The sequence below is a fragment of the Mauremys reevesii genome, linkage group 4, assembly GCF_016161935.1.
Source record: "Mauremys reevesii isolate NIE-2019 linkage group 4, ASM1616193v1, whole genome shotgun sequence".
NCBI classification, from domain to species: Eukaryota; Metazoa; Chordata; order Testudines; family Geoemydidae; genus Mauremys; species Mauremys reevesii.
The window spans coordinates 141,022,686-141,035,193 of record NC_052626.1 but is presented as its reverse complement, the minus strand read 5'-3'; the positions used below and the strand labels follow the sequence as shown (position 1 = coordinate 141,035,193).

Genomic DNA, 12,508 nt, shown 5'->3' with positions numbered 1-12,508 from the left:
AAAGACCAGATTTCACCATCCGTGACGTGTTTTTCACAGCTGTGAATTTGGTAGGGCCCCTATTTATAGCTATTGGGTGATCTCTAGCCATTGCATTTCCCACACTCACTGCTCTTTTATTTGTGTCCCACTGGACTTATTTAAATTTTCTAATGATCATACTTAATACTGAATTGGGCAATGTGTATGCTGTTTAATTAGATAGATATTTATATGTATTTCGTGCTTTAGAATAACTTTTGTTCTTTTTAGTTCTTATGCTTTGGGCAAATATAATAAAGTTGCCCTCGATGTTAATGTCAGTATGTTATTTCCTCTCATGCCCACCCTGTCAAAATGCCTTTTTTCCCTAATCCCTCTTTCTAGTAGATGGGTTTATAGTCAGAAGCAGAAATCATTTACTGTCACCTTGCATACATATACACTCACTGGAGATATAACTTGGGAGATGTGTAAAATATATATGATGGGCCCAGAGACCATGCTGACGAGTTTTCCAAGACAGACATAACATCATAACCAAGTGCCACACAAATATGGTATTTGGAAAATTAGAGAAAAATTAAACAAGTAGGAAGCTGCTAATTTTCATACTGATTAATAAAGCTCCACATCCACAATAAGGTCTCTGAGGCTGGGTGCTGTAGGGATTTAATTGGTCATCTCCATTGTGTCTGTCCTGGTGGCTTCTATGTCTTCTCTGGAATCTGCATGCTCTTCAAAAACCCTCTGGAGTGCGACCTTAACAGAGCCCCTGAACCGCCACTTCCTGTAGCTCCCAACTAAAAAGTAAATAAGTGGGTTAATGCTGCTGTTTACAGAGGCCAGTGCATTACATATCTCAATGGGGATATTAAAATAATTAAAATACCAGCCAAAGTGCTGGATACTGAAGGGAACAGCAAAGATGAGGAAGAAGAGGATGGTGAGCAAGATAACAATGTAGAACCTTCCAGGCTGACGTTGTTGGGAGCTATGTCGGACCTTGATAAACAGGATCAGGTTGGACAGAACCATGATGGAACCGAAAATCAGGAAAACCAGAACATACATGGCTATGTGTGACATCCGACAGTGTTCAGTTCCACCAAAAAGACAAAAATAAGACATTAGTCCGGATACCAAGCAGGAGAGCGCCCACAGCAGGGCACACACAAGGGAAGACAGGTGCTTGGGGCGGTGGCATCGGTACCAGATGGGGAAGAAGACAGACAGACACCTCTCAACGCTGATGGCTGTCAGGAAGTACAGGCCGGCATTGTGGGCGAACAGAACCAGCAGGAGAAAAACCCCCAGAACGTGCCCAAATTCATAGAAACAGAAGAGAGATTGCACAGTATAAAGTATGAGGCAAACAGGCAGGGAGAGGAGGAAGCTTAAGTCTGCTACGGCCAGGTTGAGGATGTAGATGGTGAAGGGATTCCTCTTAATGAAGAAGCTGAGGAGCCAGAGGACGACCCCGTTGCCCACCAGCCCGAAGAGACAGATGAGCACAGTGACACCATCAAGGATCACATTAGTTAAACTGTGTATTTTGCAACCAGTCCCATTATACCTATAGTCTGGGCTGGTTTCTGTCGGAAGCAGGGACGTTGTGCTCACCTCAGTCATCATTAAACCTCTGCTGAGGGATGCCAGTGTCTCCTTGTCTTTCATGCGCACCTGTTAGCAGAGAGCAGAAGGGGGAGTGGAAATCAGTGACTTTGACATTCCCAGCACAAAGTTTCACTGATCATTTCAGCCCCTCCCTGTTGGGAATGGAATGTGAAATGCTGAGATTGTTTAGGCTTCTGGGACGAGCCGATTACGCTGGGAACTGTGTGTAAAGGGCTGGCCTTGAGCGGCCAGCTAATTGTAAATAGGATGATAAGTCAAACAGGTGTTAGGATGATAATTACCCTATGGGGTTACAGCTGCGGCTGTGTTAATTTAATTAACCAATTAGCAACAGTTTGATTGCTTGCTATAATTGTATATAAGAGCATGCTGGAAATGAATAAAGAACTCTCTGTTTTATGATCACATGGGTTGTCAGAATCTGTCCATGCTCTCCTGCGATGCAACAAATGGTGACCCCGACGTGATTGAACGAGGATAGTGTTGGTGGCCTGAACTGAAAAGAAGAAAAGGAGGCGCACCTGAGTCTCAGTGTCGAGCGGCTAGGAGCCGCAGGGCGTCCGAAAAGAGGGGCGCACCTGAGCTCAGTGTTGAGCGGCGGCCGCAGGGCGTCCGAAAAGAAGGGCACACCTGAGCTCAGTGTCGAGCGGCTAGGAGCCGCAGGGCGTCCGAAAAGAGGGGCGCACCTGAGCTCAGTGTCGAGCGGCAAGCCGCAGGGCGTCTGAAAAGGGAGGCACACCCCAGCCCAGAGGTGAGCAGCTAATATGGGAACCGCTGCATCAGCGGAAGAAAGGACGGTGCATGAATATTTGATGCGCATCGCGGAGCGGCAGGGAGAGAAGCTCCCCTCTGATACATTATCCCGTCTGCTGCGGTGGGGACGGAGAAGGGGACTTTCTGTTCAACCAAGTACAATTTTTGATAAAACTGTTTGGGAGCGGCTAGGCTCCAAGCTTTGGAAGTCGGTGGCTCAGGGCGATAAGGAGGCCTTCTCCCTGAGTCCAGTATGGAATAAGGCGAAGGAGATGATAGAAACTCTCGCGGCCGAGGCAGGAGTGCAGGCGGCCCTTTCTGAGCTTTGCCGCCCAACGCCCGGAATGCCTTCTGTGTTGCCGGTTGGAGCCAGAGAGTTTTTCGGTGGTGAGGACACGGTGATACCTTTGGCTTCCGACCCCTTCCCCATAGATGGTGTTGCCCCTGCTACGGCCCCACTACCCTCCAATGTGGCTATCGGCCCCGACATGATTGATCCTGCTACGGTCCCGTTACCCCCCGATACGCCCGAGCCTATGGAGACAGCCTTGCCGTATGCACCCCCTCCAAAGCCATGCCGTGTCCACGGGGCCTGGGGGTGCCAAGATTGCGGGGGGACAGAGGAGGCTCGGGTGGAACATGTGCCATCGAACCCATATCCCGATTTGACTACGTTTACTCAGTTTACTCAGTCTGATGCCTTCTATAAGGAGATGGAGCGCCAGGGTCGACAGCTGCAGCATATATGTGACAAGTTGGACCAATTGGAAGGTTTTCCACCTGGATCATCGCGATCGCATCCCCCCCTGCCTTGCTCCTGTGTGCTGCCTGCTTTCAGGGGCCACACAAGAATGATGTTTTATAAGTACATGTGTTATTTTGCATTTAAAATAGGTTTACAGTATGAAATATAAAATAAGTAAATAACACGTGTTTTTATTATGTTTTGATTTTATATACAACACTGTAAACCTTTTTTATATTTTAAATGCAAAATAACACACATACTTATAAAACAATATCATTCTTGTGTTTTTATTTTAAGTACAAAATAAATATGTATTACAAATGTAAAAGTATGTAACTAGTAATTTGATATGGCGGCGGGTGGCGCCTATTTTTATGTGTTCGCTTCCCCTGATGTTAGAACCTGGCTACGCCATTGTGGTCACCCTGGCCCTTGCTAAGTGTACAGCTTCCACTCTTGTTAAAGAGCTCTTCTGAAAGCATTTGGTCGGTTCTGCTAATTCATATAAGACATCATTTCACGCAGTTAGTGATACGGTAATTATTGTCAGAGAGCTTATTCAGGAAGTACTTTGGTATCGGGTTATTGTTTTCTGAGATTTCATGTTCAAGTATCTAAGAAGGGTCTCGTAATTACACATCAAAGCACTTACAGTGAAATGTCTCGATAGCCACCTCACTTCATTTAGAGGTTTAAACAATAGTCTCATTTTCTGTGACATTTGCCATTTCTTCAAATTGTCCTCTTCAGACTGAGGATCTGCAGAAGACTGTATAAATGGTCTTCAAAAGTGTCTCTATTGTCTTCATCATTGGTACTTTGTTCCAGGCATTGACTAATCCCAGATCTTCTCGATGGGTTACCAAGGGAGGTGGTGGAATCTCCTTCCTTAGACGTTTTTAAGGTCAGGCTTGACAAAGCCCTGGCTGGGATGATTTAGTTGGGGATTGGTCCTGCTTTGAGCAGGGGGTTGGACTAGATGACCTCCAGGTCCCTTCCCACCCTGATATTCTATGGTTCTGTGACGGAGGAGTGCAAGGGGTTGGTAAGCAGCTCAGAAGCTGCTGCATGCCTTCCCTGTCAGAGCCCTAATGCCTATTTCTGAAAGAAGACCCCGGCTACCTGTAACTGCTCCCGTCCCTACTGCTTTCCTCATTTTGAGGGAGGTCCTGATTGCTGTCAGGCTCTGTCACTTTAAGGGTAACGGACTGAGAAGAAGTACAGGAAATCCAATGAGCTCTGCTTTGTGAGGGGGGGAAATAAAAAGAGACGTGGATACAGGGCCGTCCTTAGGATTTATGGGGCCCTACGCAGTATTATTAAACTGGTGCCCCTATGCCCGACGGCCGCCTGGGCTCGCAGCCCAGGATGGGAGGGACGAGGCAGCAAAGGATACCGAGCCATCCGGCACACCTCACAGTGGCGGAGAGTCACAGTATCCCGCAGAGACCCCCGTGCCCTCTCCCTCACACAGAATGCACAGCACCGGCGCATTCGGCTCTGTGAATGTGGCCCCTGCCTAAGGACACTGCAGCGCGCGCTGGGTGTGCGGGAGCCGATCTGCTCTTACCTGCGGTCATGGGTGGTGGAAGAAGCTGCCGCTTGGGGAGGCTGGCTCCCCAACTCTTCTGCCTGTGGCCCTGCCCATACTCCACCCCTGCTCTGCCCCAGGCCCTGCCCCACTGTCTCCCTCCTCTCTTCCCTCCCCCTCCCTGCTCACCCCCTTCCAGCCAAATCCCTGAACCCAAATGAAGCAAATGACAGAAAGAAATTGCAGAAGAGTGGGTTTTTTCAAGGAAAATGGAGCACGTTTTCCACTGCATGCCAGAAGGTGACGACTGGACATATAGAAGGTACCTAATTAAAAGCACTAAATTTAGGAATAAAAAATGTTAGTCACAGGTATTTTGATATACAGTAACTCCTCACTTACCGTTGTCCCGGATAACATTGTTCCGTTGCTGATCTATTAGGGAACAAGCTCGTTTAAAGTTGCGCAATGCTCCCTTATAGCATCCTTTGGCAGCTGCCGCTTTGTCCTCTGCTTGCAGGATTCTCTGGAAGAGCAGCCCCTCCTTGTGGGGATTAGAACCAGGGGGAGGGGGGCCAGCAGCACCCCTCATCAGCTCCCCTAAATTCCCTGTAAGGTATGTGGCTTGACAGCTGCCCAGCAGCAGTTCAGCTGTCCCTCCCCCCACTGCCCTGCTGCTCCTGCCCTGCCCTCTGCCCTGGAGCTGTTCCCGGGAGCTTCCTGCTTGCTGGGGGAGGGGGTGCTGATGTCAGGATGTCCCCCTGCTCCTGCCCCCCAAGCTCTGTACCCCCGCTCCACAAAGCAGAGGAGAGGGACAGAAAGGAGGGAGCTGGCTGGAAGCTGTTGCTTCCTCTCTGAATGGGCGGATCTTCATAAAAGGGCAATATACTTGAAGTGGTGTCAGCGTACTTAAAGGGGCAATGCACATCTCTCTCTCTCTCTCACTCATGCCCGCACCCCCCAGCACTTTGGAAAATCAGCACCTGTGCAGCCGTGCATGTGCTGTCACGAGGAGGGAGTGGTGCGCTCCAGCTGGATAGCGTGGGCTCATCATCATGTTCAGTTTTTGCAGGGAAGTGTTTGCAGCTACTGCCCTGCATCTATTGTGTTTCCTCCCTTCTGCCTCAGTCCATGATGCCTTGTAGAGTGTGATGCTACATTAACAACAGCGTCTTAACCCTTGAGGGCTCAGCTGAGTGCTAGTTCATCATTTAGCAGCAAAGCATCCCCTGGGAAATATCCCACCCTCTTACTCCACCACCTCAACCAAGCTTCAAAATCATTCATTGCTGTGTACAATATTAAACGGTTTGTTTAAAACTTATACAGTGTATGTATATAATGTCTTTTGTCTGGTGAAAAGCATTTCTCTGGAACATAACCCTTCCACCACTTACATTAATTCTTATGGGGAAATTGGATTCGCTTAACAACGTTTCGCGTAAGGTCTCATTTTTCAGGAACATAACTACAACATTAAGTGAGGAGTTACTGTACCCTGAAGTTTGTCAGAGATTTATTTGCAGTAAGGGCAAGTCAGCTGCCCTGCTGAATACAACATTAATTATTATGGAATACATGATGCAGCTCTTCTCTGTTTTACATTTTCTTAATCAGTATTTCTAAGATGATTTTTATATTTTAAATGCACTCTTCAGCCTTCATAAAGTAATCATTCCAGATGACTATGTATTTAACTCACTGAAATAAAGACATTAATTTTAAATGAATCAGTCACAGAGGTTTACTGTGTTCATCACAATGTTCATTACTTTTAGAAAAAGGCAACACTAATTTACTTTGTGTAATCTCCATAACAGATATGTTTATGGAATTTACCAACTTTAAAAAATATGTTTCCAAAGATTTTAGGCATAACAAAGGATTTTCTATCTTACGAAGGTACTGATTTTGCTGGAGAGTTCTTTTAAAACTAGTTCATCAAATAGTCAGAAGTAAAGAGAGGGAAACTTGTTTGTCCAGCTATCTGGAAGGAAAGGGGTGTTGTCCCTTTAAGGGCTAGCCTCTCTTCAACAGGGGGGTGAAGAAAGAAAGGGATTGACAGAAAGACTTTGGAAACAAGTTTTTTGTACTAAAGTAATTAAAATTAAGATGTGTATTTTAGATAAGAGTTTTTTTGAAGGATTTATTTAAAAAAAACCTATATGTCTGAAGATCCAAGCATTTAAGGCTAAAGATGAATACTCAGATAGTGGATCTAAAAATCTATGCAAGGATTTTTTAGAGATGTGATTTTATAATCTTCAGCAGGAGTCAGTGCCTATGCCCAGGGGTGCCTAAGGATGGCCCTGCATGGAGACAGTGAGGAAGAAGGCAGGAACCCAAATACATGGCTAGGAATGTCAGGAGCAGAAGAAGCCAGCATTTCTAAGGGTTTATGTGATTGAAGCAGAAAGTTATGCAGTAAGGCGTATTCAGAAAGGTTGATTCAGCAAAACACTTCTCTCCCCGAGTCCCTGGACCCTGAAGCCCAACTGGGGCTAGGGGAGAGGCATCTCTCCTGGCCACTGCAGCCCTGCATGCCCAAACTCCCACCCCACCTCACCCCACAGCCCCCACCTAGCTCTAGTCCCCCCCCACCACCTTACCTTCTTATATGTACATCCTCTCCATGGTCCAGGCACCTAATTAGTGGAGCCTCACTTGCATGGCTCCACTAATTAGGTGCACGGCCCTTGATGCCCTCTTGCGTGGCCGCTCAGGCAACACGCCTTAGAGGGAATGCAGCAAGAAAGTCTTGTTTGTGCTGGCTGTGAACCAGCTCCCCAATTCCACCAGTCTCTGGCAACACAAGCACTGCCTTCCAGGCTTCCCTGACTCTGCACAGGTGGTTGATAGGCAGACACCGTCCTCCGAGTGTCCCTCTGCTCAGCCCATGTTCCACTGAACACTCCCAGAATTCTTAGATCCGCTATTTACCAAGGAATAGGCTACACCAGCTTGTCAGATTCAATTCAGGATCCCCACTCAGCACTTAGATATAGTGATATAGTGAAAACAAGAGTAAGTTTATTATCAAAGAACAGAGATTCAAGTGATAGCAAATAAGAATTTTATTAACAAAATCATGACCTGCTTTCTAGAGACTAAATTTAGCTTACAAAAGACATTCCCCAGTCTCCCATAGCTTAATCCACATCCACAGGATGATTTAGTTGGGATTGAATGAATTAGTTGGGGATTGGTCCTGTGTTGAGCAGGGGGTTGGACTAGATGACCTCCTAAGGTCCCTTCCAACTGTGATATTCTATGATTCTCTGATTTTTCCCAGCATTTTCAACCAAGCGGGCTGAGACCCCACTTTCATAATATCAAGCCTGCTGGCAGCTTATCTTCACTGACAGAAGGAAGACAGGGTGTCTCTTTTTTTCTCTTCAAATGTACCAGAATAGACTTGTGGTGTTTACCTGAAAATAGGCTTCCCACCCTACTGTTAATTCCTTTCTGAAGTTTCTTCAGTTCTTCATTAGCATTTAACTCAGCATGCTTCTACTCTTCTATTGTATGGCACACAATGGTCCACCAGTGAGATAGGTGTCTCCCATCCCCCATCTGGAGAAGTTCTCAAGGTATGTCACCTTTGAGTGACCTGTCTTTAACTACAGACCCAGAGAACATAATTTTGAGTAGATATACGTTACTCCTCACATATTTTCTATACATACATCTCACAATGGTTATGACGACCAATGTGACACAAGCTTTTAGCAGATGATCCCTTTTGGTGAACCAGTGGGATCCCTGTGCCCCATATACCCTCTGCCTGTTGGCATCAAGAGGTCCTTGGGTCACATGGGTGGAGGTGTCACATCCAGATGGACTTGCTGTCCAGGTGCAATTTGTTGTTTCCACTCTTTTGTTGGCCCTCCTGAGTTCTCTGGAGACATTTTGTATGTGTGACTCTTCTGTGTCCATGGAATAGCTGCAAACACTGCTGATGGGGCTGACACCATCTCACCCTTTAGGGCAGCTACTAATGCCACATTAGTTAGGAACTTGGCTGTGGTTGCTGGGCATCACCCGAGGAGCAAAAACTCCTTTACACATTTATTGAACACAGGGGATGGGGAAGGGGAGACAACTGAAAGAGTTAAAAATTCAAATATTTAGTAACCCCTCATTTACCCATTTCCCTTGGAGAGAGGCCCTGGGCTGCTAGCCTGTGCAGCAGAGCTATCTGGTCATGCCCAGCCCCTGTAGTATGGTCTTGTGGGCTGAAGTGAAGGCTGTACATTCAGCTCATCTTCTGCATTCTCCTGCAGATGCCCCATCATCTGGATGTGGTTCTTTATGGAATATGGAAGAGGTTCAGCACATGGGGACATTCTGAATGAGGGGCCTTCACTGGAGCAGAGTCACTGGGCAGAGGTCTCTGTTCCCACTGATACTCGTGTGACCTTGTTTTGTCAAGTGATGCCGCAATTATTTTCTCTTTGTTTGAGCCAATTTGCTTTTGTTCTTGTTCAGTTGCAGGGTCCTGTCATGACACCTGTCTATAACTCTTCTGAGCCTTTCATCCTGTTCTCATCTGGAATTCCCTCACACCAGGTTGTCATCTACGTAACATTCAGCACCTTGGATCACGCTTCAGTACCCTTCAGGAGCTGCACAGATGTCAGAAGGAAATCCGGTGAACCTGTATCTGCCAAATGGTGTGCTGAACATACAGAGTCCAGAACTTTGGTCATCCAGCTGTATTTGCCTAAATCCATTAGTGGCCTCTATGACAGTGAAAGTTGCAGCTTTTGCCAACTTGTTGGTGATTTCATCTCCTCTTGGCAATTGAAAATGTTCCGTTCATATCCCTTTATTCATATTGCTTGGATCCAAGCATATTCTTATTTCATCTCGACCTGGTTTGTCTAAGGTTACTACAGAATTGACCCATTATCCAGTGGCTCTCACTCTTCAGGGCAAGGGGAGGTTTGAAGACTCCAGGACTGCAGGACAAAGGGATGAAAATGATCCTTTCCCAATCCACCTCTATCCACCCATCTAAGCAGCCACAAAAATCATCCCATCTCCTCCACTACCTCCCACCCAACGTAATGGGCGCATATCAAGAGTTTAGCATCCAACGCATTCACACCCCAGCCCTGCTAACCCATATCCCAGAGGAAGCCTGGCTGTGATTGGGACCTTGCAATGTGGTGGCACCCACCTTTTGCAAGCACCCCATTGTTCAGGTGTGTGTCTGTGCATTTCAGTCTGTGGTGACACCTTCTGGAAGTTTTTCTGGCTGTTTCTAGTGACTCAGCTCTCTGGCCAAGTCACAGCCAACCATGAGCTCTTCCTCACTCCTCCATCCCTGCCAGCTCTGAGCTGTCCATGGTGCTGCAGACTTCAGTCTGCTAGGAGCACCAGCTTCACTCCTCAGGCCCTGAGCAGCAACTGACTCTGGTCTACACTGCAGCGCCTTTATACTAGCCTGCAACCCCCTGATTGGCTGCATCCCCCTCAGCCTCTCTATGTAGCTTGGAGGACTCCTCTACTACTCTTTTCCTGGGACGGATGTGGCAGGACATTGAGGCCTCCAGCAGGGGGCCTCTGGGCAGAGCCGCCCAGAGGATTCAGGGGGCCTGGAGCAAAGGAATTTCAGGGGCTCGTTCCATAAAAAAAGTTGCAATACTAGAGAATACTATATTCTCGTGGGTGCCCCTGTGGGGCCTGGGGCAAATTGCCCCACTTGCCCCCCCTCTGGGCGGCCCTGCCTCTGGGCCTATTCCACCCCATCACAGACCTCCACCACTAATACTTGTTCTACACAAACACCCTCACACCATTATAATGTTGGCCTCCACCCTCTTGACATTATTACCTCCCTAAAATAAAGTAAACCCTACATTAGATTAGATCAGAGATTAGCTGGTAGAGCAACAGGGTGGCAGGAGACTAGAGGTGAGTTTAGAGATTAGATAAAGGAATGAGAGATTGGAGTAGAAATTAGATTCGATAGATGGATTAGATTAGTTATTCAAAAAGAAGGACAGATGGATGGTTTAGAGCTAAGGATGGAAAAACAGGAAGATGTATTAGAGATTGGGATGAAGGGATGGGTGGGGTAGACACTAGGATGTGTAGACAGAAAATAGCTTGATAAGAGAGAGAGATAGATTGTATGGGGATAGTGTGACATAGGGTACAATCCAGACTAGTGGGGGGCTGGGTGCACTGCAACCTTGGGTGCCTTACAGTGCTTCATGGCTAGAAGTGTTGAGTACCCTCAACTCCCAGTGAAGCCAATGGATGCTCAGCACATTTGGAAACAAAACCAGGATCCCCCATCTCAAGAACAGAGAGGGGCAAGGCAGAGGCTGAGGCTGTCAGGACGGATTCCAAATGAAGCCTTCTGTAAGGACCTTCAGTGTTGTCAAATTGGAATGTTCAAAAATCATGAGTCAGGCTTCAAAAACTGATTGGATTGAAAATCATGAGATTTGGAAAAAAAAACCATTGGGGTTTTTAATTTGATTGCTGGTTTGGGATCCTTCCGTGGCTTTGTTTTCCAGATTTTCTCCACAACCACAAGAGCAAGAAACAGGTTACCGTGAAGGAAGGTTGAGCTTGTCATAATGTCACAGGACTCCAGGATCTGGGGATTTGGCAAGACTGGAGCTACCCTGTGAGACTCGGCAAGGTTAGGGATTCCCTGTTGGCTGCAGAGTTCAGACCCTTTGAAGGGTCTTTGGGGAAATGCCTGTTAGTCTATGGCTCCACCCCCTTGATTTGAATTTTGGTGGCAGTGAGAGAGAAGCAGCAACAAGAGTTCCCTTCTTCCCACAGAAAGGCAGGCGAGGTAGTGGAGGGGTCCCTCTCCTTGAGTGTGTTTGTGGTGCCAGGCTCCTTGCACGCTCCTCCCACCAGTCTCCCACCATGGTGTTACCAAGACCCCCAGAACAGTGGATCTTAGAGTTAACACCTCATTGAGATGTGTTGGGCATTTCCCCCTCATCACAAAATGACTGTCTCAGGCTCTTTCCCAACCCAGGCAGACATCCCTGAATCAGTTAATCTCATGGCAGGTCCTGCTCCTTACAGACTCATGGCTTGTCTACACAGGAATTCTCTGGAAAGTTAATTCAAATTCACTTTGAAAGTGAATTAATTAAACCACATTCAATTCCTGTATGGACACTTTATTCATAATTAAAGTGCCCTTAATTCAGTTTAGTTTAATTCACTTTGGAATTAAGGCAGGCCTCGCTGCCTCTTTTATACTGAGGCCACTTGCATTTTCTTGCACGTTTAATCAGGTACCCTAAAATGATGTTTACAGGCTTACAAATACTGCAGGAATGTCACATAGTACTTGGATGACAGCCTTGTAATATTTTTGTTAGCAAAAGTACAAATACTCCAACCCAGCCAAGTAGATAGAGATAATAAAGGACCGTCAACACATCCAGCCTATGACTGTCCATATACTCACATCATCCCTTGTGGAGACCCCGAACGTGGCAAGATAGGCACTCTACAAGTGGTCGTACTGTTCCCGGCGTTCATCGCAAGAGGAAGTGCCACTGCATGTTTTGTCTTTGGCAGTGGGCTCACATGAATACTGGGTAACCCTGTTGTTGGACGGCAAACCTATACGCATGTAACTCTACACCGGTGCAGCCATCTCGCAGGTCTCCGAGACTGTGTATAAAGAAAAGCTACAGCATCTTCCACTTAAGGCAACAAAAACTGTTCTGAAGACGTATACGGGAGAAGCTGTGCCCATGTTGGGCACTATTGATGTTAAGGTGGAGCTCAATGGACAGGCTGCAAAATTGCCACTGTTTGTGGTGAGAGGTAATTACCCAGCCTTAATGGGTAGGTCTTGGCTTGGGAAGATT

The 12,508-nt window shown here is 46.9% G+C and overlaps 1 protein-coding gene across 2 annotated transcripts; it reads right to left on the bottom strand.

Moving 5' to 3' along the window:
• Window positions 1-522: 522 nt before the first annotated feature.
• LOC120404986 (mas-related G-protein coupled receptor member H-like) lies at window positions 523-12,238 on the bottom strand. 2 transcript variants are annotated; one of them, XM_039538123.1, is made up of 2 exons: window positions 12,100-12,238; window positions 523-1,662 (listed from the first exon to the last, which is right to left on the bottom strand). In XM_039538123.1, the coding sequence occupies exon 2, from the start codon at window positions 1,654-1,656 to the stop codon at window positions 652-654; it is 1,005 nt and encodes a 334-aa protein (XP_039394057.1). In that variant the 5' UTR covers window positions 1,657-1,662; window positions 12,100-12,238; the 3' UTR covers window positions 523-651. The 2 variants fall into 2 exon arrangements, with proteins under 2 accessions (XP_039394057.1, XP_039394058.1); XM_039538124.1 differs by lacking the exon at window positions 12,100-12,238 and adding an exon at window positions 5,052-5,061.
• Window positions 12,239-12,508: the final 270 nt, after the last annotated feature.